The sequence below is a fragment of the Calliopsis andreniformis genome, chromosome 12, assembly GCF_051401765.1.
Source record: "Calliopsis andreniformis isolate RMS-2024a chromosome 12, iyCalAndr_principal, whole genome shotgun sequence".
NCBI classification, from domain to species: domain Eukaryota; kingdom Metazoa; phylum Arthropoda; class Insecta; order Hymenoptera; family Andrenidae; genus Calliopsis; species Calliopsis andreniformis.
Window position 1 is genome coordinate 3,056,956 of NC_135073.1, and position 25,590 is coordinate 3,082,545.

General features: G+C 30.1%; 3 protein-coding genes across 4 annotated transcripts in view; 2 read left to right on the plus strand and 1 right to left on the minus strand.

The window, feature by feature from the left end:
- Positions 1-25,590, minus strand: part of LOC143185888 (uncharacterized) — a 155,201-nt gene that overhangs the window by 128,983 nt on the left and 628 nt on the right. For both annotated transcript variants that reach the window (XM_076389184.1, XM_076389185.1), the window contains exons 2-7: positions 21,561-21,670; positions 21,270-21,481; positions 20,996-21,184; positions 20,766-20,909; positions 19,709-19,805; positions 5,507-5,671 (exon numbers count right to left, since the gene is read on the minus strand). In XM_076389184.1, the coding sequence (XP_076245299.1) occupies positions 5,507-5,671; positions 19,709-19,805; positions 20,766-20,909; positions 20,996-21,184; positions 21,270-21,481; positions 21,561-21,670 (917 nt within the window). The remainder of the gene's footprint in view (positions 1-5,506; positions 5,672-19,708; positions 19,806-20,765; positions 20,910-20,995; positions 21,185-21,269; positions 21,482-21,560; positions 21,671-25,590) is intronic.
- LOC143185889 (fatty acid-binding protein-like) lies at positions 18,686-24,981 on the plus strand. The gene is made up of 5 exons (XM_076389186.1): positions 18,686-18,805; positions 22,513-22,663; positions 23,127-23,299; positions 24,199-24,303; positions 24,870-24,981. Exons 2-5 carry the CDS (start codon positions 22,594-22,596, stop codon positions 24,927-24,929), a joined length of 408 nt encoding a protein of 135 aa, XP_076245301.1. The 5' UTR covers positions 18,686-18,805; positions 22,513-22,593; the 3' UTR covers positions 24,930-24,981.
- On the plus strand, positions 20,012-20,713 carry LOC143185915 (cilia- and flagella-associated protein 299). The gene has a single exon (XM_076389243.1). It carries the CDS (start codon positions 20,012-20,014, stop codon positions 20,711-20,713), a length of 702 nt encoding a protein of 233 aa, XP_076245358.1.

A 25,590-nucleotide genomic window follows, 5' to 3' on the forward strand; every position in this document is an offset into this window, starting at 1 on the left:
AGAGCGCAAGGTCAAATTGTTATTATTTCAGTATGTCTCTTTTGATACCATATAACTTTTGTCTAAAATTTTTTTTTCATTTTTAATATTTACAGGAATAACCACCTGTGTACAGAATGTTACCGAACTGGTGATACAAGCTGAAGAGAAATGAATCTATATGAAAAAGTAAATCAAAAACGCAGAATGACATATTCTCATTTATAGATTTATTTTCGAATAAATGGATGTGGAAGATCTTCCGAATTCGCGTACACTTGCTAACGATTGTACTTGTATCTACTTGAAAGATTACAGCGCTGCTCATATTGCTGTTCTGATTTATCACATTAAATAATAATGGATAAATATTGAAATAAAATTATTTTGTGATCAAGAATTTTTTATTAATTAAAGAATTGTTGGAAATGTCTCCCATTTGTTTACCAACATAATTGTGCCTTGTGTGTTAGTCTTCTGTGAGTATTTTCCAAGATGTTTAAAATTTTCGAATGCAAACAAAATTTCCTCTTTAAAGTCTTCCTTAGTTGTAAAAAATTCTTGATTACAAAATGATTTTATTTGAATGTTTATCTTTTATTATCTAATGTGATAAATCGGAACAGCAAAATGTGTAGTAGTATAGCGATATCCTTGAAGTAGATGTAAGTACGATCATATGCGAGCGTATACGTACTTAAAGACTCTTCAACATCGATTTATTCATAAATGAAGCTTCGTATGAAAATATGTCACTCCACGTTTTCGATTTACTTTTTCATGCAGATTCACCTCCTTCGGGTTGTACCACCAGTTCAGTAGCACCTTGTACATGAATTGACCTTAGAAATGTGTCACTTACAATATACTCAGCGAACTGTAAGCCTACATTGGGGAAATTCTATACACATTCATTAAAATATGAGAAAATTCGTACTTGAATAAAAACATGCGAGGTTTTTATAGTAGAAGTATGTAGATACGTATAAGTTTTTATATTCTATATGTACTATGTACTTGTACAGCGTTTGTCCAATTAAATCTGTGATTGTGTTTCTATTTCTGAAATATAAAAGTTTTGAATCCTAATGCCATCTTATAAACATTATACCTTTGATTTATTCAAGATAATTAAGTCCTCAATTAAGGCATGAACTTTGCAAGTAGGTCTTAAATTATAAATAAATTAGATGACTAAGAGTGTAGGTTAATAAAAAGAAAATGTGGCAAGGTCAAAATGTAAACTGAAAATCATCCAAAGCCGAAAGACAAGGACTAATAAATAAATTAATAATTCAGGCATGAACTCTTTTTTGAATAAGTGAGTTATGTTATTTAGCCAGAAATACAATAATTGAAAGAGTCTGTGATTCTGTGCAGCAGATCAAAGATTCCACACTCTCTAAGAGGTACACCGTACAATTGAAGATGAAGCTTTCATAGTCTTCTTAAGAACAGAAAAATATTTAACCAAACCGCTAATTTTCCCAAATATGTAAAATAGATGAGGCTCAAAAGATAATTTTTTTCTATTAAAGTAGAAAGATTACACAATTAATACAGTTACGAAACATACTTAAAGAATGAATCTGAGAGTCCTAGTAGAACGACACAACATGCCAACAAGAAACGGTCAACGAACTTTCATCATGGAATTTCTACGGAGGAAGAAATTTTCTTCAGAAAGAACGAATGTTGGTGAAACGGGCGCCAGACAATCCCGTTCCATTCTTCGTCCCTGAAGCAACAAGAAGCAGAGCATGACAGAGCCGCGAAGAACAACTGGACACAGTTTGTTGGCAGCTGCCTCTAAGGAGTACGAATCGTTACAAGATTCGCATTTTCCAGCACGAAATTCCTTGCGAGACGGCATTCCCCTTACTTTCTAGAACTATCGGCCACTCATCTTTTGCTTGATGTTCGAGCCACTGCGAGAAACTTCAGTCTTCTACTTCTTTGACTTCAGAACTAGATAAAGGATGTTTCTTCAAATAGAGGTCAAGATAACGTCCAATCGTACCAGCTTAAGAAATTACACTATTTACTCGTTATAAACTCGTAATCATATTCATTCTAGCCGAAAATTAAATCAAATATAAAAGTTTTATTTGTGCACGCTATTATTCACGTTATTTACATCAAGGATTAAAGTAGGCTAGCTCATGGATCTACATAAGTTAATATTGAAAACGTGTTCTCCGCTATAAACTCGTTTGTGAGGAATGAATTCATATGAAGAAAAATCTAAACTAATTCATTCACTTTTAATGATTCCTTAATAATAGCTATACAGTTCTAGAAAGTTAGGAAATCCCTATAGCATAAGCAATAAATAATAAATAACAGTCTTGTTATTTATACTTCTTTTAACCTTTTTATACTAGCCTTTTAATTCAAGTTTATCTTTCAGAATAGTCATTATAAGGATAATAACGGTGAACAAACTAGGGAGAACGAAACTCTATTGTAGAACAACGTCTTCCAAGAAAGGAAATACTTTATTACGACTTTTCTATATAGAAGTGATTAATTACTCTTTTATTCCTACACAGTGTAGTTAATGATCGGATCGATACCAACATTATTGGTGATGATGTATTGCTATCAAACAATTTGGTATCAAAATACTCACAATGGGAAGTAGCGAAAAGTGTCAATATTTTAGATAAATACTTAATATTAATTTCCGATAACAATATTCCTTAAAGCAATACTGAATCAATACCCCCTTGATGCACACCGAAGGTATCAATATCAATTTGGTACCTGATAAAATTATTGGTAGTTACTTGGTAGTTTATGAAATTGTCTGTACTTATTTAATAACTCAAGAAAATATTAATTAAGTGTCTCATATTACTCCCTTCAAACGGATTATGACAAAGAAAACTTGTTTCCAGTTTTCAAGGCCATCATCATTTTTTTTACTAACATGTTATTTCTTAATAATATGTAGAAATACTTAATAACATTTCTTAACCATAATGTAATATTATTTATTAATAAACAAACTAAGATTCAGTATGTATGCTGTTATACATATGTTTAGAAGGACTCCCATTAATGTATTATTTCCAGTATTCGTGAAGTATTTAAAAGTAATTTACTTCATAATTAACGACTGAATTATAATACTTCGTAAAAGTGATTTCTACTTTTACTGCATTGCTACATTCTATATCATTCCTATTTATATTTTCGTAACATAAAACGCTACCGATCCGAGTATCCGGATACCAAACTTAAATTCGAGTATTTCAGATATCCGAACTTGGATCGAAACTTTTTCTCTTAATTATAACTCCTACTCTCCGGATATTCGAGTTCTCGAAATACTCATCGTAAAAGCCATTTCATATTATTTGATTTTCACCGTTCAGTTTTCGTCGTAAAATTGAAAAATGAATGTTGGCCGATTATCGATCGGTACAATACTCATTTTCTACACGGTTGTGTCGATTAAATGTATCAGAACAATTCAAAACCAAATCGGCACAGCCGTGTAGAAAATGAATGTTATACCGATCGATAATCGGCCAGCATTCGTTTTTCAATTTTACGACGATAATTGGAGGACGAAAACCGAATAATATGAAATGGCTCTTACAATGAGTATTTCAAGAACCTGAATATCAGAGAGTAGGAGTTATAATTAAGAGAAAGAATCTAAATTCGAGACTTGAATGCTCGGGACTCGGATACTCAATACTCAGATACTTGCAAATCTGAGCAATATTAAGAGCCCTTATCGATACTTTCTTGTATCAAAAGAGTATCGACATTTTTCAATACCTCTGTCTTTGATATTACTCGATAACAAGTGAATCTAACTCGAGACTGGTTTATACACTTTACTATGCAGTCTGGGTTACTCATAGGATTTCACCGAATCAATAATTTACTGGGTGACTCTTAAGAGTATTGAAGTCCAACTGGATCATGAAACACAAAACTATATAATGTCAATATGACGATAACATACATATGATAACTCGATTCTGATGTCATTGTGAAATTGTTACACCTAGCTTTACGCGTCGATAAGCATTGACACAAATGACATCTTGAAGAACAAGTAAAATGTAAATCGATATGTACATGTAAATGTTACCGATAGTAATAAAAATATTAATAATGGTCTGTATGTCGCCACAGCAACATATAAAATTATCAAAAAGAAACTAGAACAATTAGAGACAATTTCTAGAAGAATGATATCAAACGAAAAGAATAACTATAAAAATGCATGTTTTTGTACTTAATGACAGAAAGTAAATGGCTAGGCTGAAGAAAAGTCACGAAATCTTAATTACATATACACAAGTGGTTTCTAGGATAGAAAATGATATTAACTTTAAAGTGTAGAAATATTTTTCAAAATTTTAACTGTAAATCCATATCACATAACCGATGTGTCATTAATATAATAGAAAAAATTAACCCGCGAAACAAATGATAAAAATATGAAACTAACTATTCCATTAAGTTAATTGAACCCATACATAGTAATATAGTAATATTAATTCAATAAAGCAATACATGGTTAATAGAATAATATTAATTAATAGTGTACCTCCCACTGTTTTTATATTTTTTGAGATATGAAACATGACTCAAATTTTAAACAAGGTTGTCATTAATTCATATTTCCAAATGCACAAATATTTCTACATATTTTATACAAACAATTATACACATTATATATCATTCAAATCCAATTAGACTTATAATAACTGAATGACCCAGGTAATTTTGTATGGATCTATTTCATCGCGGGTTTGTAATTATTCGCTTCAATTCCTTCATTCGTGATATGTAAATTTTCTTCACGTTCCAACGATAGATCAACCAAATTAATAGAACACAGCTAAGCATGCTGGCTCATGGAGGCATCGTTTTCTCTCAATTTTCTCTTGTATAGGAATAATGAATTAGATACATCGAAATAGTCACGATCCATTTCTAATTTTTTCTACGTACTGCTCGCATTTGCATACTAAAACATTTATTATCGCCTATATTAACTAAGTAAGTACCACTAAGTAAGTGGTATTAAATCTTACAAAGTCTGGGTATCTATCTTTGAAATTACTAATGATTAATGTAATCTACTAGGTATTACGTTATGTTCGTTAATTTTAATATTTATCATTTGTAATGGAAAATAGAAGTATATTCATGAATAAAGATAGAGTGAAATGTTCTTGTGTTCAAGAATATAGATAGATACTATGTTTAGTATATATTTTACAATGTACATATATTCTATTTTGTAATACATCTATACTAATAGGAAGAATAATTTCAAAAAATTTAAGAAGAATGACTTTTAAACTCGCTTTACTACAATATCTATAACATAACACCTCTACCTCTCCTTCAAAGTCTTTAATTAATAATCGTACTAAAAAGCTTTGATAATTCTACTGTTGAAGATAAAGTTCCTATACTACAACGAGTGTAGCCAGTGTAAGCGAGCTTTCCATAAAATAAATGACTAAACAAAAACTATGAAAAATGCACTCACTTGGATTTCGATATATTTCATGATAAAGAATCGTTAGTATCTCCGCTGGCTGCATAAAGTCTGTCAACCCATCAGTGGCAATGACGAGAAAGTCCTCTGTGCCGTCCAAAGTGTAGCATCTAATTTCAGGATCGCCTGATACGAAAGGTTTATACCGAACGTCACCTGAAACAAAAAAATTGCACCACGTTAAACATTCGGTATAAGTATTAATTGAAACGCAACATTGTAAATCTCACAGTCATATAATTGGTAACAATGACAACATTCGATAACTAATATGTAATATGACAATTATTAGAAAATAATTACAATTAAAATTGTTATTGTATTTCAATATTAACCCTGCAGTAGTCGTGTGGATGATACTAGTCAACATGCAATAACATGTATAATTTAATTTCAGTAAAAAGGTATTCTTTATGGTATACGGTATGTGTTTTATGTACAGGGTGTTTCATAACAGGTGTCAGAAATTTCCATGACAAAATGGGACGAACATCTAGAATGACAAAATTGTGTTTAAGGCTTCTTTTCAGAGTTAGTAATTGTTGAGAAAACGTCTCAAATTTATCTTCTACCATTAATTTGCATTAGCCAGGTCAGACAGAGCGAAGTCAGTAAAATAAGTCTCAAATCACACACACTTTACATGAATTTTAGACGTTTTTTCAACAATAAATATATCTCATACGAGACCTCAAACGCACTATCGTCATTCTTGATTTTTGTTTTGTTTTAGCATACAGAATCGGTCCTTAAAATTTATAATACCTGTTATTGATCACTCTGTAGCATAAAACAATAATTTATCATTAAATTGGTTTCGATAACCTTTCGTATGGTATTTAAAACAATATTTCTATCACTAATTACATCAAATGAGTATTTCTGTACATATTAATGAAAATGAAAAGTATTCTTATAAACACAATTTCTTAGAGCAAATCAGTAAAGCAAGACCAAACTCATTAAAATTGTATCAAAATATAATTTTGTATTGTATTGTAATTAAATTCTACTATCTTAAATAAAGAAAAAGATAAAAATATGCAATAACGATTCTATTTTGTTTTAAATGTACTGCATAAGTATAAATATTCTGGACCTTACAAAACTTGGCATTTTTATCGTTCTAAATTAAGGCAAAATCAACCAAATAGAAATTCAAGTAGTAATATGAAGTAGTATTATTTTTAAGAAGGATAAGTTATGAAACTGCATTAAAGTGTTGATAAAAAAGTTTGAATATTATACAAATATTAAATACGTATAACATAATTACAATTTATACAATTTTACAATAATCAGATAGGTACATCAAGTTTACTTTCCAGGCCTGAGCATTCATTATGATCCTATAATTGGCAAGATTATTATGTGTACAAAAATTTGTTACGTATACATTTAATGCATAAACAAGTAATGTACATTCAATTATTTAAGCTATATCAGATAGAAATATTAAAATATAAATTACCAGCAACTTTCAAATCGTGTTAAAAAAACTTAAAAAATATAGGTATTTTAAACATTTCGTCCATCCTAGAAAAGGCTTCTGCATCCGCCCCTGATACACTCTTAGACTGTGAGCTATGTACGTGAAAAATCTACATATAATTATCGATGTGTAACAATTTGTTCATATGTACATACACAAAAGTTAATAAATAGAGGTTTTGGTCTCCCTTCACAGATTTTTACGTTCGCTGAGACATTAATTCTATACGTTTTCATTCATAGTTGTGGCAAAACGACAGAAATAACCGCATAAATTTGTAGTAACCGGAAGCGTCTATGTTACCGTGATACCATTATTTAAATTAGCCGCGCCATTCATTACATAGATAATTAAAGATAATTACGGGCCAGGTGAATGCTGATACTCCCCCCTACCCTCTATTTGCTACATCGCGTGGTTTCCAGATGTAAAAAGCATCGCTTATACGTAATGAATAACTGTAACAGTTATCTTGCATTCCATAAAAAACTGCACATCACGGAGAATGGAATTTTCAATCGCTCTCTTATTTTTCTACATTATTTAAACACAATCAGAAAACCTATCCCAAAAATACATGAAACATAAAAGAATACAAAATTAAATGCGGCTCCACTGAGGTAGCAAGCAACATTTTGTCACTTTTGAAACTTTTGACCACACTGGAGCAACACAATGCAAGGAACAATTGGATTTTGCAGGCTACATTTATTGCTCACAACAAATTATAATTATTTACAATTAAACCACGTTCGTTCCAGAGACTACAATATCGGGCGACAAAACGTGCAGACTGAAGAAAAATTTATTTGTATCGTGAATGGAAACAAATAAGAAGGAGCGACATTGTCACCAGTAAAAGAAACGTGAAGAAATTACGGCAACAAGTGGCAACTTTTTCAAGAAACACAGAATGGCAAATGTTACTTCAGTGGAGCTGCATCTTAAGGGAGTAGACTAGGATATGACACAGAGATGACACATTACCGACAAAATTTGGAAAAAATATGACTTTATGGGAACTAACTTTTCGTTCTTATATGAAAAGCTTTTGAGCTGAGAAAGGGTTCATTCGAAAGAAAAAAGTTGAATGAAGCGCAATCAACTCGTGATTTAACGAGATTCTGCTGATATTTAGTAACACGAGTGTTATAAGTATGTTTTAAAAATGTTTTAAACGAAATCACGAGTTGACTGCGCTCCATTGAACTTTTTTCTTTCAAATGAACCCTTTCCCAGCTCAATAGCTTCTCATATGAGGACGAAAAGTTAGCTCCCGTAAACCCATGTCTCAGCATTACTTTTTGCTGGGTTATCGATAAAACAGAGTAAAGTATGTGACAAGTTTAGCTGGGGCTGTGCAAACGAGGCGGTGCCTAATTAAGAAGGCTGCCAATGTACATACGCTGTAGGTGAACTCGGTATTTCGAACCACTTCAGACAGCTTCGGAAAGTCAAAAGAAAGGCGAATTTAAAGTGAAGCTTGCTCTCTCGTTCTTGAAACTCAAACGCAAATTCAAGTCGCGCGCGACCTTTTAGATTGTCCAAATATTTTCACTTTCCAACTTACAATTAGAGGGAGACTCTTTGGTATGATCCTCAGACAGTTGTATGAAATTCTGAGAGATGAATCTAGAAGTTAAACGATGACATTTTGTGAAATATCTCGTGCTAGTGCATATTTTTTGGTAACAATTAAAACAAGTCTAAACACAGACTGCAGCAGGATGTGTTATACAACCGAGAAGGCATATACGTAATACGTACAAAATAAAGACATTAGCACCACTTATTCTTTCATATATGTATGAAGCTCAGGGATAGTTAAATATACAGATACCAGAAGAATTTTTAAATTCAATTTTCCTGAAAACTAAGGATCTTATACAAAGATTATATTCTTCACTTTCAGTTTCATTCAATCACTCTCTTTTCAATTGTACACCACGCCCTGCTACAGCCTATATACATATTGAAAAGTTAATAGTACCCTCAAAATAAGCGGTTGGGTAATTGCAAATGATAATTTGATTCTAAGTGACACACGTCCCAGGTTCGATATTTAGTCTAGAAAGAACTTTTTCATTCTTTTCTTAAATATTTAAATTACATATAACAGTATTTTACAAACACTGTAATTTTTATACACAAATTTTCATTCATAAATAAATGTTTAACACATATATTTGAACTTTTTTCTACTTTTTTCTTTGTGTTTTATCAAGGACTTTCCACTGCCTAGATGCAGTGTCGAAACACACACAACGCAACGTCTCCATGTACATATGATCTATTGCATTTGTTTTCTCATGTGCAGTGTGTGGTTTATGTGCGGTTATGTGCGTTGAACACAGCGGCTAGCCGCAATGTCAAATGCGTTATTTTAATTCTCCGTAAAAATTACATACGCATCTATATGTATATACATGTAATATGACATACTTATTTTACAGAAAAATTCAAATATATTTTTTAGATATATATTTATGAATGAAAACTTGTACAAAACAACTACAGTATTTGTGAAATGATGCTATATGTAGTCTGTATATTCTAAAAAGGCAAAAAAGTTTTTTCTGTAGTACATATTGAACGCAAGATATGTCACTGAGAGAGAACAGCCTCCAAAGATATGTATATAGACTTGTTTTGATTCTTCATAAAAAATACGTATGGAGATATTTCACAAAATGTTATCACTCCTAAATTCATCCCTAAAAATTGTATAAAAATCTCTGGGGGTCTCATCAATAGCGAATTTACGCATAGGCGATCACCTTGGGACCTGTAAGACAGAGTCCAGAAAAATACGTATGAATTATTTTACTAGAAATTCCGTATGAGCAGCAGTGCAATTGAACAGAATAGCATTAGTAACAACCACCAAAAATTTGAAGCAAATCGGATGAAAGTATACTAAGTTATTGTAAGCTTTTAGCACGTAGATTGTGGATTTTATAACTACATTATTAACGCGATAAATGTGAGACAGATGTCTCTTTTTAAATACTTGATCCAAATATTCTTAATTTTATGTGTATTTAATTTTGCATAAAGATAAAACAATACATATTGCTCATAATTTATCATAATGGGATTCCAAAAATTTATAAGGTCTCGGGCCTCTTGAAGAGCAGATCCGCCACTGCTTCCTTTTAACAAATTTAACAAAAAGATCGTGCGTGACTCATGTTGGTTGCCTGCAACTTGAACAGTTAAATCTCGTCGTTTCAAGAGCGAGAGAGTAAGGATCACATCTGCTTTCTCTCTTGACTCTTCTTAGCTGTCGATGCGTCAAGTTCACATACACGTAGCTCATGTAATAGCATGTACAGTGGAGAGGGAAATTTTCTAAGCCGCGTCCCAAATTCGAAATCATAGAATAGCTCCATCTCGCGTTCAATAAACAGCTACGTGTCTGTAGGTAGTGCTATTCCTGTAACGAAAACTGTAACAGCAGATACCGACTTGGCAATCTCTGAAAGTCACGTGGCTAGTCTTCCCCCTTAACATTAAGGTTCTTATTTTTATTAAATTCTCTAACTTCCATTTCTTCTTATAATTTCGAATTTCGTGTCATAAGCTTTACTTTTTATTATTCGATTTTATAATTTTAAGTTCTCCTCGATCCAAATTTCCTTTTTATAATTTCGAAGTTTCTTATAATTAATTACTTTTTTATTATTAGGTGGTATTGAATTCTCTAACTTCATTTGTCCTGGTAATTATTTTCTTCACTATTTATCAAAAATATTAATTAATATTATTAATAACTATTTTATTCGTGTATTTTGACGAATATACTACAATTAGAAATAAATCATAATATATTTTTAGTAACTCAGTTTTTTTAGAAAGATATTTAGAATGGTTTTCAATTTTATTAATTTTATAATTTTCTGCCGTATTTTTAAGTGAGAAGAAAAAATAAATAGGCAAGTGCTCAATAATATATTCGTTATTATCTGAAATAACATATTTCACATACATGTATATTTGGACATAATATTTGATTATTTTCTATGTAAAAAATATTTAACAAGCCGCTCCAATTATTAAAGGATAAATAACGCAATTTGAATGAAAACTATGCATCTTTATACACAATTTTAAAGCGGTCCGTAATTACTCGCATGCACGAAAGCAAAACAACATTATTTGCTATTAATTCTCGTATACTGTGCTCTTCCAAGAATTATTTTAGAACATCACAGAAACGTTGCGTGCAGAATTTATGCAAATACATAATTAATCATTGTATTTAATTCACTTGTTTTGCTTTCGGCATACTATAAATGAATTACTCAATCATACTGAATTTCGTTCGTAAATGGTTTACGTCTTAAATATTGTATATTATACTAATATGTAATTATACTAATATGCATATTATACTAATTCCTTGAATAACCGATGTCAAGACAGAAGAGCCAAGTGAAGAAAATATACAACCAAATATCCTTGTTACATTCAAAAATGTGAAAAAAGTAACATGTACGATAATTGTACCTGTTGAGAACGGAAATATAATAATGGAAACGAATATCTTTCTCCAAAGTCATCCTCTGAAATTACTTAATACGTATTATCAGTATTTTCTATTGTTATTAATCGTACCAAGTATTTTAAACATAAAGTTTATCTACAATATGTAACTGCGTTCTAACCAGCTAAACATCATTAAATATTTCATAGAGTAGCGTACTGTAAAATAAAATTTTTTATTATTTAAGATTTAAAATAATTATTTTGTTTATAATTTATACATTACTTTTGCACGTTCAGTTAAAATATTCTACGCGTATTATATGCACGTAAACATTTAATTTCAGAGACTTTCAAACACGTAAAAAGTTCTATAAAACTTTTAGTGAATAAATCAGTAATTAATTGTATCACGCTATAGCTATAAATCTTTCATTAAAACATCCAACATTAAATCTATACAAGTAAATGAAAATAATTTATTGGGGCTTTGTTTTCGAACTATTAATTTTTAAACGAGCACCTACAATACGCGTGAAATGTGTCTGACTAAAAAATTATTCTAGTACCAACGTGTATTGTCAGGTCAGACACAGCGAAATCAGTAGAATTTGTCCTCAGTCAGACACATTTCACGTGAATTTTAGGTATTTTCTCAACAATTAATAAATATTCTAACATGTAGGATCACCCCTAAAAATTTCTAACATTTGTTGTTGAACAACAACCGGTACTATTGTATGAAACTGTTTCACTAAAGACAGCAATTCTCGAGTATTTCTGAAAGACGCAATACGGCTCCTATCATAACAAGGTTTCGCCATCACTGACAGGAGATAGTGCACGAACTGCTTTCGTTTTGCAATAATAATGCCATGATGTTAACATACTTATATGCTAAACTAACAATTAGAGGATTTTGCAATTTTAAAAGTGCATTGGGAAGCAGAAAAAATAGAGCAAACAAATCTTAATACATCTTGTTATATCTCTCATGTTTACAAGCAGAGTGCCCCAGAACTGGCGGTACAAGTGAAAAGGGGGCGATTCTAAATGAAAAAATAAGTCGAAAATATGGAATAAAATTTTTTTATATCATAGTTTATTTTTGAGAAAATTGATTTTGAATTTTACTCGAGTACAAGTCTACCAAAATGCAGTTTTAGTCATTTGCTATTTTCTAGCTTATTCGTAGAAACAATCTGGGGTCAGACTGTGAGTATTTCCCTTATCCTGCATACCCTTCAAAACTGCACTTTCGTAGGTTTATACCCGATTATAATTCAAAATTAATTTGTTTTAAAACAAAGTATGATGCAACAAAATTGTATTCTACATTTTCGACTTTTTTTTCATGTAAAATTATCCCCTTCCCGCTTGCACCACCAAGTCTGGGACACTGTATAATAAAATTTTGTGATTCTATTGTGAAAATACCTAAATATTCACAGTATCCTAGAGAAAATTTACAATTTCTCGGTTTATTAATTTCTGACAATCATCGATAAACAGCAACTAATGCTAGGAATCCATCGTAAAACTAAACTAAGCTATGTTATGTTAACTTTAAAGTTAACATACTTGCATCGATACAATATACGTACGGAATCGTTTCCACCAAAAGCTAAGCTAGATTATGATACGCTTTTTCTGGAAGCTAAGCTATGCCTTACTTGTTTCTGAAAAATCGCTCATGAGACAATCTTGTGCTCCATCGAACTAATAACAATAACGTAGCTTCTGAAAAAAATATAGCACAGCTTCGATTAACTTCTTGTGGAAACGCTTCCGTAGACAGAGGGGAAAATTGTCGAAATTGAACCACTAAAATATGTTTCACTGTAGGCTGGTAATAAAATATTTTAAATATTTAAAGATAGTGGAAAAAAATGTTACTACTTATGCCTTCAAGTAATTTTTAGAAACCTTTGCTTTCCTAAATTAGACCGCTGGATTAAAGTGTAAAAATAATTAAGTTTTCTTAACAATAAACTTATAAAATACATTACATAGATATCAGCATACCTAATTTGTAAAATCTCACAGTAAAAGTCAACAATTTAAACAATAATATTTTTTTATTTTCGTACCTACTTCTATACACGGTGTATGAATCCAACTATAAAATGATACTGAACTATATTGAACTGGTCCAATGCACGCAATTACTTTTGGTCTAATCTAGGCAACTTGACCAAATAAGTGACAATATTTTAGCTAACGTTAATTTTAGGTAAAAATTGAAAAATTTGCACAATAAGTTATAGTTTAATAAATGTACTTTCTATATATATGTAGTAGAAAATCATGATACTAACTTTAGAAAAAGTTAAGTTCCCAGTTGGATGCTAATATTAAATTCTCAGTTGTTAAAACAGATTGCGTTTGTTCTCTTAAAAATTTCATATTATACCAAAATTGTTTCATATTATACTAAATTATATCTACGACCAAGGAAAAACCTCGCCTCACACTCTGACTTTGCTATAGTATGTAACGTGATTTCGCGTGACGTGACACTAATGTGTTCGCACCCTAAATGGTGTTGTATGATAATGATTATCGTATTAACTTAGTATAAGCAACACATATTGCCTGTCATACGGCACAAATTGTTTATACATTACAGGATACAATGGTGGTCCAACCTAGGCACCAGTCCAAATTCGACAACTTTCCTCTATATTGTACTGAAGCGAATTTTTTAAAATTAGCAGAGCATAGCTCAACTCAACTTAATTTAGTTTATCAGCGTATTCTCGGCTTAAAAGTTAATCAAATCTGACAAAGAATTTGACAAGAAGCATAACGAGGAAAAGTTCGATCGAAATAACGCGAAGAGAAACTCCCGCAAAGAAGGGGCCTCCGCGAAGACACGCGTCTTCTCGCGATGCAAAAACGGCATAATGTGTTGTTAATTATTCCGGGCATGCGATTGTAGCAGTCAACCAGTAAAGCGTGCATTGCTCGGAGCATGGTTGCACGTACTATTGTGTCAGCGGTCGAACGGAACCAACAGGATACCCGACACGCGTCCAGAATTTTTTTCTTTTCGTTCTCTTCGCGATACTTAAGCCATAGTTGGCCAGCTGCTACTACCGTGCGCCACCTCTCCCTACTTGGCTTCTTTGCGGGCCACGCAACTTTTGGCAGCTTGAATCATCTCGCGAGTCGGCCATTGTTATTTGAATCAGTAGAATGTTTAATTACAGTTATTATAGGCTGCGGAAATGCAGTAACGTTACCCACTCACTGGCGTACAGTCGTGAAAGAAATAAGGCACGATTATCAAGGCTGTATGCAAATGTTGTTGACAGTAACCTAATAATTGCGCATTACTGGGCGACTTCAAAGATATTATTAGGTACTTTCTTTGGGAGAAATCTTCCATTTTAATTAACGAATTTTATGTTCATGAGCTTAATAGCTGGTAATTTTGATATGTAAAATGCAATATAACTCCAATACTTTTCCTTTTTTTTTTAAGTAGTTCTAGTTACATACATGCTTAAACATGATTAAGAAATCAGTATCCTTTGAAGATGAAATTTCTTTGAAGGTAAAAATAAAGAGATTGTATAATCTATATCATATAAAAAACAAAGTAAAATCTAATTTGAACAAAATGTGATAATTCAATGTGATAATCAACGTCAGAAGAATCTTAATAATTTCTATTTATAGTTAGGTCCACAAAAAACCACGAGACGACTTTTTATTCGCTTGCAAACTCTCGCTTTACCTTATCGATTATTATTATCGAAGTATTAATATAGTAAATTGCGTTAACTGAATATTTATCCCTATATCGTAATTTTAAAATCATAAATCAAGAACAAGTGTTTTAAACTTCTAAATAGAAAACAAAAACACTAAAAAAATGTACATATAGACGTACAAGATACGTCATCTAGTTATTTTTAAAGAAAATAAAATCATGTTACTTTCCGTTTCAATTACTCTTTTATGAAACAAGAGTTTAAAAACGTTTCTATACGAAAGTTACACACTATTATATTTTTAAAACATAAACAGTTATAACAAATTATCGCATTGGCTATTTCAACTGTTTTGGTTGTTGTAGTATAATACTAATAAACAATACGAATATTGTAGTTTTACTAAACACACTATCTGTGTAAAAATTTTAATTAAGGTATTAATCGAGATCTAGAATACAGAACTTACATTTACAGAAAGAAGAAAGAGAATTGAAAGACCTTTTTCACTTAAAAATAAAGATTCAAGAAAACACAAGTCCATGAGTCAGTGTTGAAGTTAAAAACTTTAAAAACACTAATATCTCGAAAACTAGACATGTGACTTAAGTCACTTTGCGGTACAAACACAGATATATGAGTTACATTATTTATAAAGCGTCACATACACAATCTATCGTACGCTGTAGCAAGATCTTAAGCTTGTCAATCTTGGATTTAAAATTTGATACCTAACTACACTATATTTATCTACTAGCAGATCAAGTTGTTATAAAACGAAACGTGATATAACTTGGAAATAAAGAAATATTTATTAAATACGATATTCACAAGACCTTCCCTTTTTTCATTTTTTTGTATCCTGAATCCATCGCCACAATACTTGTCTTGTATTAAAGAATCCTCAATGTCGTGCAATAAAATTAATAGGAGTTGTACGTCCTGTTTCGATGAAGACAAAAAGAATACTGAAGTTAAAAACTGTATGCCATAACTTTTCTATGATCCAACGTTTTTCATACATGTAACGATGCACCTGCACATGTAATTCTACTTCCTTTTTATACGTATTAAGATAAAACCATAAGTTTATGTTTTAGATCGATTTTTCTTACGACTAGACGTATAAACTAAATCATTTTTAAAGAATATATGATATAATATTTGAATAAACGCAACTGATCATTAGCAATGAAAATATCTTTGTGAAATCTTCGACCAAGAAATCAGTATGTTCGAATTTTTAAACAAATGTTAAATATATTCGTCTCCAAGATGTACAAAATATTTTGATATAATTATAATGACTGACCTCGAAATTTTAGTCATTTAAAAGTTGACCGAAAAAAAGTGCATCAGTTGCAAAAAAATAACCTGACACTTGCTTGCCGAGGTGATAATAGAATCAAGTTTCAGAAACCGCAAAAGCAAGTCCATGAGAACGAGACACAATAAAATAATCGAAAAGGTATGAGAACGGATAATTGTAATGCAAAACAAACATTTTTTATGGTTTGTCATTTACAAGTTGTTGCAATTCAAACAATCTGCGGTACTTCGTTTTTCAAACAAGAATCTTGTCTAATAAAATATGTTATTCCAGATCTCTAACATACCGAACTAATTAAGAAAAATCGAAAGACTGCATTGTGATGCAGTAAATGGCGTTTATAATTACGTGCACTGTTTAATAGTCACAAACGTTTAAAACGTCCTATATGTAAAATCAAATATTTAAATATAAAGCTAATTTAGAAATAAATGTAACAATATGTTTTACTTTATAAATATATATTTATACCTATCTACCCAATGAATAATTTAAATTTATTTTACAGATAGTTATAAAAATAAAAAATACTTAACCGCTATTGATATAATAATCGCCATCTCCGTTTATTTGATTTTCAGAACAAACATTTCAATTCGTTATAAATAAAGTAGAAATAATTAAAATTTAAAGAGAGCATAAAAATTGCACATTATTATAAAAACATAAACTATTATATGTATCAACATTTCAAAAGTTGTTAATAAAATTGGCAACGCGAAGAAATATACAAGGCAAAACAATATTCGTAGTATTACATATTATAAAGGGTAGTAGGGGAGCTCAAATGAAATTCAACGTACTGTGCTACATAATTTTGTAATAATAATATCTTAATGTTAACATACCTTCCTATATACTAAACTAAGAATTAAAGGATTTTGTAATTTTACAGGTATGTACATTGAAGGGTAGAAATAAAGTAAAAAAGGCTTAATCCCCGTAATCTTATAATTTAACTTTTATAAAACTCTAAAAATCCGAAATATGAATTTCGAATGGAGATCTGATGAAAATGTACATCTCAACGTTTTGAAACTTTATGAACGATAAACTGTATTACATAAACTTTATGAAAGTAAACTCTATTCAAAAATGTTTGCTTCACTGTTGCCATTCAGTACATCTGTAAAATTATAGAATTCTATAACTATTACTTTACCATATATAGATATACTAATTTCTAGGCATTATCGGCAGATTGGACATTATGTCATAGGACAACAAAGTGTTCCATTTAAACTTCCCTACCATTCTTTAAAATATTACCACGAATATTGTTTACAGTCTGTATATTTCTTCGCATTTCCAATTTTATTAAGAATTTTTGAGATTTTTATGCATATGATAGTTTATGTTTTTATGATAACGTGCGATTTTTATACACTCTCCAAATTTATTTATTTCTACGTTATTGGTAAAGAATGGAAATGTTTGTTCTGAAAATCAATTAAACAGAAATGGAGATTATTGTACCAATAGCGATTGAATTTTTCTTTTATTTCTACAAATATCCTAAAATAAATTTAATTTGCTCATTAAGATAGATATATACATAAATTAAGACACACATATTGTTACCTGTTACAATTATTTCTAAGTTAACTTTAATATTGTAAATTGTTCACACCCTGTATAATAAATTTATAAAAACAAAAAAATCATCAAATCAAATAAAAAAAAAGACAATGTTAATTAGGCGAATATTGAATTATTATTTACACCATAATTATTAATAATTATTATAATATTAATTATCCAAACCACTTCATATGTTTATATAAACGTATTAAAAAATTGATTCTTTCACAGATGCCAGACCTAAAGAAAATATAAATATTATTCTCAACCAGGCTACAATAAATCACAAAAAAATAGATTTACATTTCCTTGTTTGCAAGTATTTAAAAAATAATATTGACTAATGGTTTTTGTTCACAATATTACATAAATTCTGACATGCATTTTAATCTCAAACAGTTAATTGCAGTATATTGTGAATAGAAGTCTCTACTAATTGATATAAAATTTTAAAAAACTTCATTTTGCAGCGATTTTAAATGAACTTAACAAGAGCACATGCGCTCATTTCAAGAGACCAATTGCAAAAGAGTACTTGTACTGCCATCTAGCGAACATAAGTTTCTCCAGTAGGCACAGTGAAAGCAGTGTCAAACTGACGAAAATACACAGATGTACACATATATTTAGTGTCAAGTGAAGTAGAAACAGAATCGACCGTGCAGAAAGAACATTAAACTTGTGTAAGTACTTCAGCTGTATCGATAAACGTGAATAACATAGTTAATAGACAAACATCAATAAATATGAGAAAAAAAATAAAACCACACCTTAAAGTGCGTAGTTTCCTTGTTCCGTGTTCGACATTTATTAAAATAATAATTCGCGAATCCATAATAAAGAATTCTTGTAACTTTCGACAAAGATTTGCAACAGTGACGACAAATAAATTATTTGCGAACACAAAATTATTTAGACATTTTCATATTTTGAATGAATTTAGTCGAGGTTGTGTCTTAAAAGAAGAAAATATTTAAATATTGACTCAATAAAAATGTAATACAGAATCAACTTTTATAGAACTTTTGTAGAATTATCTAATTAATTATAAAACGAATTGTTGTAATATGGAAAGCATTTTACTTTTCTCCGTTTTTAGCAACTTGTTTTTTGTTTTTAAACTTAAAATATAATTCATTCTGTTCTTTATTAATATATAGTACTGTAAATACTCCTTAATATTATGACAACAAAATTATAATATTTCTGTACATATTTGTTTTACAATTTATCTAAGTTAATTAAAATGTGAGAGTGTGTCACACACATATATTTTTAATTAACAATCTTAATCTATTTGTATTCTTTTCTTTTTCTAAGAATAAAAATCATTACAGTTTTTAATTTCATTTTTGTTTGAGTTTATTAAGTTCCTGCTTCATTCAATTTAATGAATATAAAGTAATCTATTTACTCTATTTAATATTTTATAATTTACTATTTACATTTAATGCTTAATATGTAAACATGATTAAAAAATATTTATTATACCATAACATATATTTATTATAAATATAATATATACGACCTAAGTTTTACTGTATTTACTACATATTTATAATTTATGTACTTGAAAAATGACTCACCAATTGCCCTTGAAACACTTAATGCTCCATTGACTCTCATAATTCCCATACTTCGCATCACTACTCCTCCCATCCTCTGTATCCTTTGAACTTCATCCTGAACAAAAAATGTATTTCTTATATTTTACCAAAACGTTTATGAGCACATTATATACATCTAGAAAATATCAATTGTTCTTTTCTCTTTCATAAACAAAATCTAACCCAAAATTTTCTGCCAAATATGTTATTGTAATTCTTAAATAATACTAAAGTATTTTACTAAATTATTATTAAAATTGTTACAAAAAATTATATTTAAAAATGACACTTATAGGAACACAAATAGATAGTGATAGAAGATTATTAAAATTTCATACATATGAAGATTACTTAGATTTTTTAGTGACATTTGTTGACCTTGGATATTTAGAAAATCTTAGTGTCGCACGTCAATTAGCTGAACTTGGATATCGTTGTACAGGTGAAACTCTTACTAGAGAGGCATTTTATCGACGTTTGAAAGCTGTAAAGGATTTACTTTTCCCAATTTATAAACCATATGAATTAACATCAGAATTTGTAACACCAGATAATATAGTAATGCAAGAACTTGCACTACGAGAACGTTTAAATAGATTAAAAATTATATCTACTATTATTTTTGTAAGAAATTTTACAAAGCTTCAATTTCAAGTTTCTGGTTACATTGACTTTAGCGAAAGACTTAAGGAAGAAGATTGGCTTCCATATTTCCAAGGCAAGAAAAAACTATGGCCACGTGCTTCTGATCTTGCATATTATCATTGGAGATCAAACAAAACTCTGTTAAATGAAACTTCTAATTATCAACCAGTTATAGACCCAGAACGAGGTCTTCAATTTAAACATTGTTTAGATAGACATGTTATTAATATTGATCCTGGGGCATCCTCTCCAGGCATTGATACAACACGTATAAGAATACATTGCCCAAAGTATGAACATGTAATATTATACGACCATGTTATTCGCAGTAGATGTTAAATAAGAAATGTTCAAATATTTGCAAACTAAATAAATGAGAGTGTGTACTTACTTCACGATGAAGTCTATGAGGATTTACTAGTTGAACAATACCGTCACGTTTTACAATCATGGCTGATGAATCTCCTACCCAGGAAACATATAACTTTTTATTTAATAATAAAGTGCAAACTGCAGTCGTGCCCCCAACTACTTTCTAAAAAAGTAAATAAAATATTAATATTTTAAATATTCAAATTTTTAAAAAAATACATTTTTTTATTATAAATTTGTATTACTTACTTGGGTTTTAGACTTCTCTATAAATTGTGCGTCTGTAGTAACAAAAGCATCGCGTAAGGCACGCTCTGGATCAGTAGGATAATATATGCTTTCTGCTAAATACTGATGAAGATGCGTAGCACAGTATACAGCTGCATCTTGACCTGCATGCCCATCAAATACTGCATAGTAATTTGCTACAGAGCCACCCTAAAAAATAAATGCAGACTTTTAATATAATATTTGCCATTTATCCATAAAAAATGTAATAATTTATAGCAATATTTATATTTACCAAAATACCAAATGTAGTATGTAGATCATGCAATACTACATAGCGATCCTCCATTCTTCTTTTACAATTTTTGTTTCCACCTGCTATAACTTGTGGCAGTGGCGTCGAAGGAGGAGGTGGCAATAATGCTAATCTACTATTATCCAGGTAGCGAGTACATATTTCATTAACTTTTCCAGTAATTGCTTGCATTAATTTTAATGAGGTATATGCTGTAATAAAACAAATCATCACAACTTTGCTCATTTTACAAAATAAAACTGACTTGTATTCATTGTTAAAAAAACATACTCTTTTCTTGGAACTTGAAGCCACAATCTTCTGGTTGCTTTTTGCATATAGATTTGATTTCTTGTATTACTTGATGAACCAAGTGTGCTTGTAAACTAGGTGGACATTGCCTAAAATATTATAAAATTTCTCAAATCTATTCTTATATTTCAGTAGTTTGTAATTATTTAAATTATTATAAGTATTTTAAAAAATAATTATTGCTTCCAATAACAAACTTCACAAGTCCTATTAACTATTCTGAACACAGAAACTAACCAAAGCAGAATGTTTGACAGTAAGAAGTATACATAGTTTTGGATAAAGAATATTTCAAATTCTATTTTTTGTAGTGAAAATTCATCATAAAAAGAATCATGGATTTCTCAATTCGAAATTCCCTCAACCGTAAGCATCAAAAACTTAAAATTTAATCAAAAATAATTCAAAATTGAAAACCAAGTAACTTTGGAAATATACGTTAACATTTAAGTGAATTTCCATAATTTTCAATTAATATTTTTGGTATCTACCTGCTAATTTTATTTCTATTTAAATGTTAGAAGTTGATCTGTAAAACTTATTCATTTCTGGAAACTAATCAGAAGGATTAGAATTTATAGAAGGATTGTTAATTAATGAAAATGCATGCTGCATTAACTTTCTGAGTCCTGTTTATTTAGAAACAATATAATTTCTTATAAAAAGCAAACGTAGCTTAAGTTCTATTAAACTTTTATGGTCCATTATTTTTATTCGCTTGTATGAATATTTAGATATGAAAAACCTATGGAAAGGTGAAGTGACTCTTAAGAAGTTGCCATCTCACGAACAAGGGGACTACGCTTCAGATAAATATTTAACTGACTCTGCAAGCAAAAGCAACAGCAACACGCACGTTTCGCACGTGTTAGAATCCGAGTCTTTCCAGCTTTTATATAGTAATAGCATTCAAGATGAGACGTTGTTACAGCCTTTAAAACCAGAAGAATTCGAAGGAACGCGCGGTGCTTCTACATTACCAATTTTCGAACATTATCGACCGAACCAAGACATGACATCGATTGTCGGCAATTATCAACACGATCGAAATGAAAATCTCGATGAATATTTTAAAGCTATAGGTATGTTTAAAATGGCAACTTATTATAAATGTGGCATACCTTACGACGGCAGCAAAAATAAGTATGATCTGTAATATTTTCCGGTATAATTTTGGACTCGTATATATTTTCCTTGTAACTAAAAAAACGAATGTAACTGAGAACTTAAACTTGTCAGTATTCTTCGATGTTTTTTTGTTTCATTTTAACTTAACATTTATATGTTTTTATAATTATTTGTTTTAATATCATGCATGTTGTATTATTGCAATTTATGTTTACTGAATATTTCGTTTATTAAATAAAGAATGAAATTATTGACTATTTGAATGGATTATTTATTTGAAAACCTGTTAAATTTTATTAAACAATATAATTTTGTATTTTACGTACAATCGTAAAAATGAGCCACAATATATACTTTAAAGATGGCGGGTCTTTAGAGCAAAATAAAAACGATTCTTTTCCATTATGTGCATCACAGGTGTTCCATACATTCCTCGAAAAATGATGGGCATGTCCAGTCCACGACTGGAAATATCGAATGACGATAATAAATGGACTATTCGTACCATTTCAATGATGCGAACAGTTGAATTGATATTCACGCTTGGCGAAGAATATGAGGAACATATGCCCACTGGGATTACATTAAAAGTACATACTTTTTTTAATTATTTTATTTTACTTGAATGCATACTATGTTATTCCAAGCGAATTATAATTAATATCAAAGAAATATATTTGCCAGATCGAAGGAAAACTTTGTTCCTATAAGAATACAGATTTTTGGTAACTATTACATATACATGTATAGAATTTTGCTTACTAATAACTATATAAAAATTTGCTAACTATAACCAGTTTTACAAGTACAAAAAAAAAAACGAATATTAACATCTTAACTAATTTTATGTTTTTCTTATTTACCATTAGTCGGTAAAGATCAATTTAAAAGAAATATTATATAAAATTGCAATTTGTTAAAATTGCTGTTATTCTAGAAATATGTTCATTGTGTTTAAAAAAATTCTGAATAGTTTCGAACTTTACATTTAAAAGTATGCAAAAATTATTTTGATTGGAATCAATTGGTAAATCATTTTTTTCATTTAACTCTTTGACATATAATCAAATTAAAAGAAATTTTTTATATAAATACTATTTAGTTTCGTTTTAATCTCCTTACATATCGCAGGTACAAAAAAATTACACTAATTTGAAATTCAAATATATTCGTAAAATGTATAAATTGTTAATGAAAATAATTTTAAATCATCGAAAGGTATTTTCATTTAATACCAAAGGGTTAATAATTCAAACGTATTAATTACACAAATTATGTTATTTTTTCTCGCTACGATAAGACCGTTGAAAAATCTTCGACAAAAGATCGCGAAGGATAAATAATTATTTATTACAAATTTTAAAACTTAGTATCAAAAATTAATATTGACAATAGCATAATTTAACTCCATTTAGTATAGTACAGAAAGGGGACTTTTAAAATACTCTTGTCGTTATATTTATGCCTGACTTCCTCTGTTTCTGTTTAGAATACTACTACAATGGAAGGAGATAGTCTAGTGACAGTTTCAGTCGGTCCAGATAATACCAAAATAGTGCGGAAATATGAAGTCACAGAGGATGGTGTGGTCTTGGTAGGTTTCATTTTACGATTTTCAATGATACTACTTATCTCGGGCAAAAAAACATGAACGACTTTATGTTCTCAAACATGTATGTATGCACATGTACATAATGAATCATGAATGAAAAATCAAATTATGTTTAACTATGCTGAACTGAGTTCAAGTAGTATGACAATAATCATTCTTAATTTTCAATTTAAAGAATCATTATTTTTGCTTTTTTTATATCTTCTATTTAACAAATAAAATTTTATTATTACTATTATTATTAATGCAATTGTTATTATATCTGGCTAATTTTAAATAAGTAGACAAATACAACTAATTTATTTAAAAATATTTCTAAGACTTCATTTTATTGAAGTCATATTTAAATGTACTCAGATTTATCTGCTTGGTAGAGGTAGAGTTCAACATCGGTGGAAAAATATTTAAACGTTTAAATGTCATATACTTATATAGCCTGTCTCAAAATATTCTCAAAGCCACACGTATTATGTGTCCTTTTTATTTTTGTACCTTTTCGAAAATCTCTTAAAATATCGTTACATTCATGTTGCATTCTCTATTTTCAGACAATGACCCATGAAAAGAGCGGCCAAGTAGCGAAACGCTATTTTAAGCGTCTTCCATAAATCACAAGCCCATTTATAACAACAAAAAAAATCTACTACTACTAGATTTTCATTCATGTCTAAGATCCTTTTGATATCCTTCCCAGCGTAATACCGCGGACACATTTGTATCGGCAGCTAGAAACCGGCGTGAGAACAAAAACTCCTCCAAAAGGCCTACAATTGCTGTAGGAAAAAAGTGGCGGATCGATCGTAAACGTTCCTACTATCATTTACCGCGTGTAACAGCCCCGCCTACTTTTATTGTCCCGTCACGTGTTGCTCGCAACAACAAACGCGCGGATAAACGAAGATCGTATTATACGTTTTGGAAAGAAAAATAAACCAACTATTTGATTTTTGAAGGTTTTCTTTCAAAAAAACTGGCATTACTTTGACCAAAGTCTCTGGAATACTTGGTTCGATGGACAGCGGTATAAAAGCGTGTAACCAAGAGTGAAGTCGTGAACTGTCAGTTGGCAATACCTATATATCGTGTCTGTTTACATTCAGTGTCGGCTGCCATAAGAGTTATCAACGAATAAATGCATCCCCTAACCACCTACGTACCAGGAACACCCGATGCGATATAGTTGGTTCAGAAATATAGCATGGTCGTAAAATTAATTAAATGATAGAATAAACACGTTTAACTGTTTAAAGCATTACGACAAGTGATAGA

What these genes read in the sequence shown, in the direction of transcription:
- LOC143185915 (XM_076389243.1), top strand. Translation starts at nt 20,012, where the DNA reads ATGACACTTATAGGAACACAAATAGATAGTGATAGAAGATTATTAAAA.
- LOC143185889 (XM_076389186.1), top strand. Translation starts at nt 22,594, where the DNA reads ATGACATCGATTGTCGGCAATTATCAACACGATCGAAATGAAAATCTC. An exon ending in TGAATATTTTAAAGCTATAG is followed by an intron (nt 22,664 to 23,126) that starts GTATGTTTAAAA and finishes TGTGCATCACAG; the next exon opens with GTGTTCCATACATTCCTCGA. An exon ending in CCACTGGGATTACATTAAAA is followed by an intron (nt 23,300 to 24,198) that starts GTACATACTTTT and finishes GTTTCTGTTTAG; the next exon opens with AATACTACTACAATGGAAGG.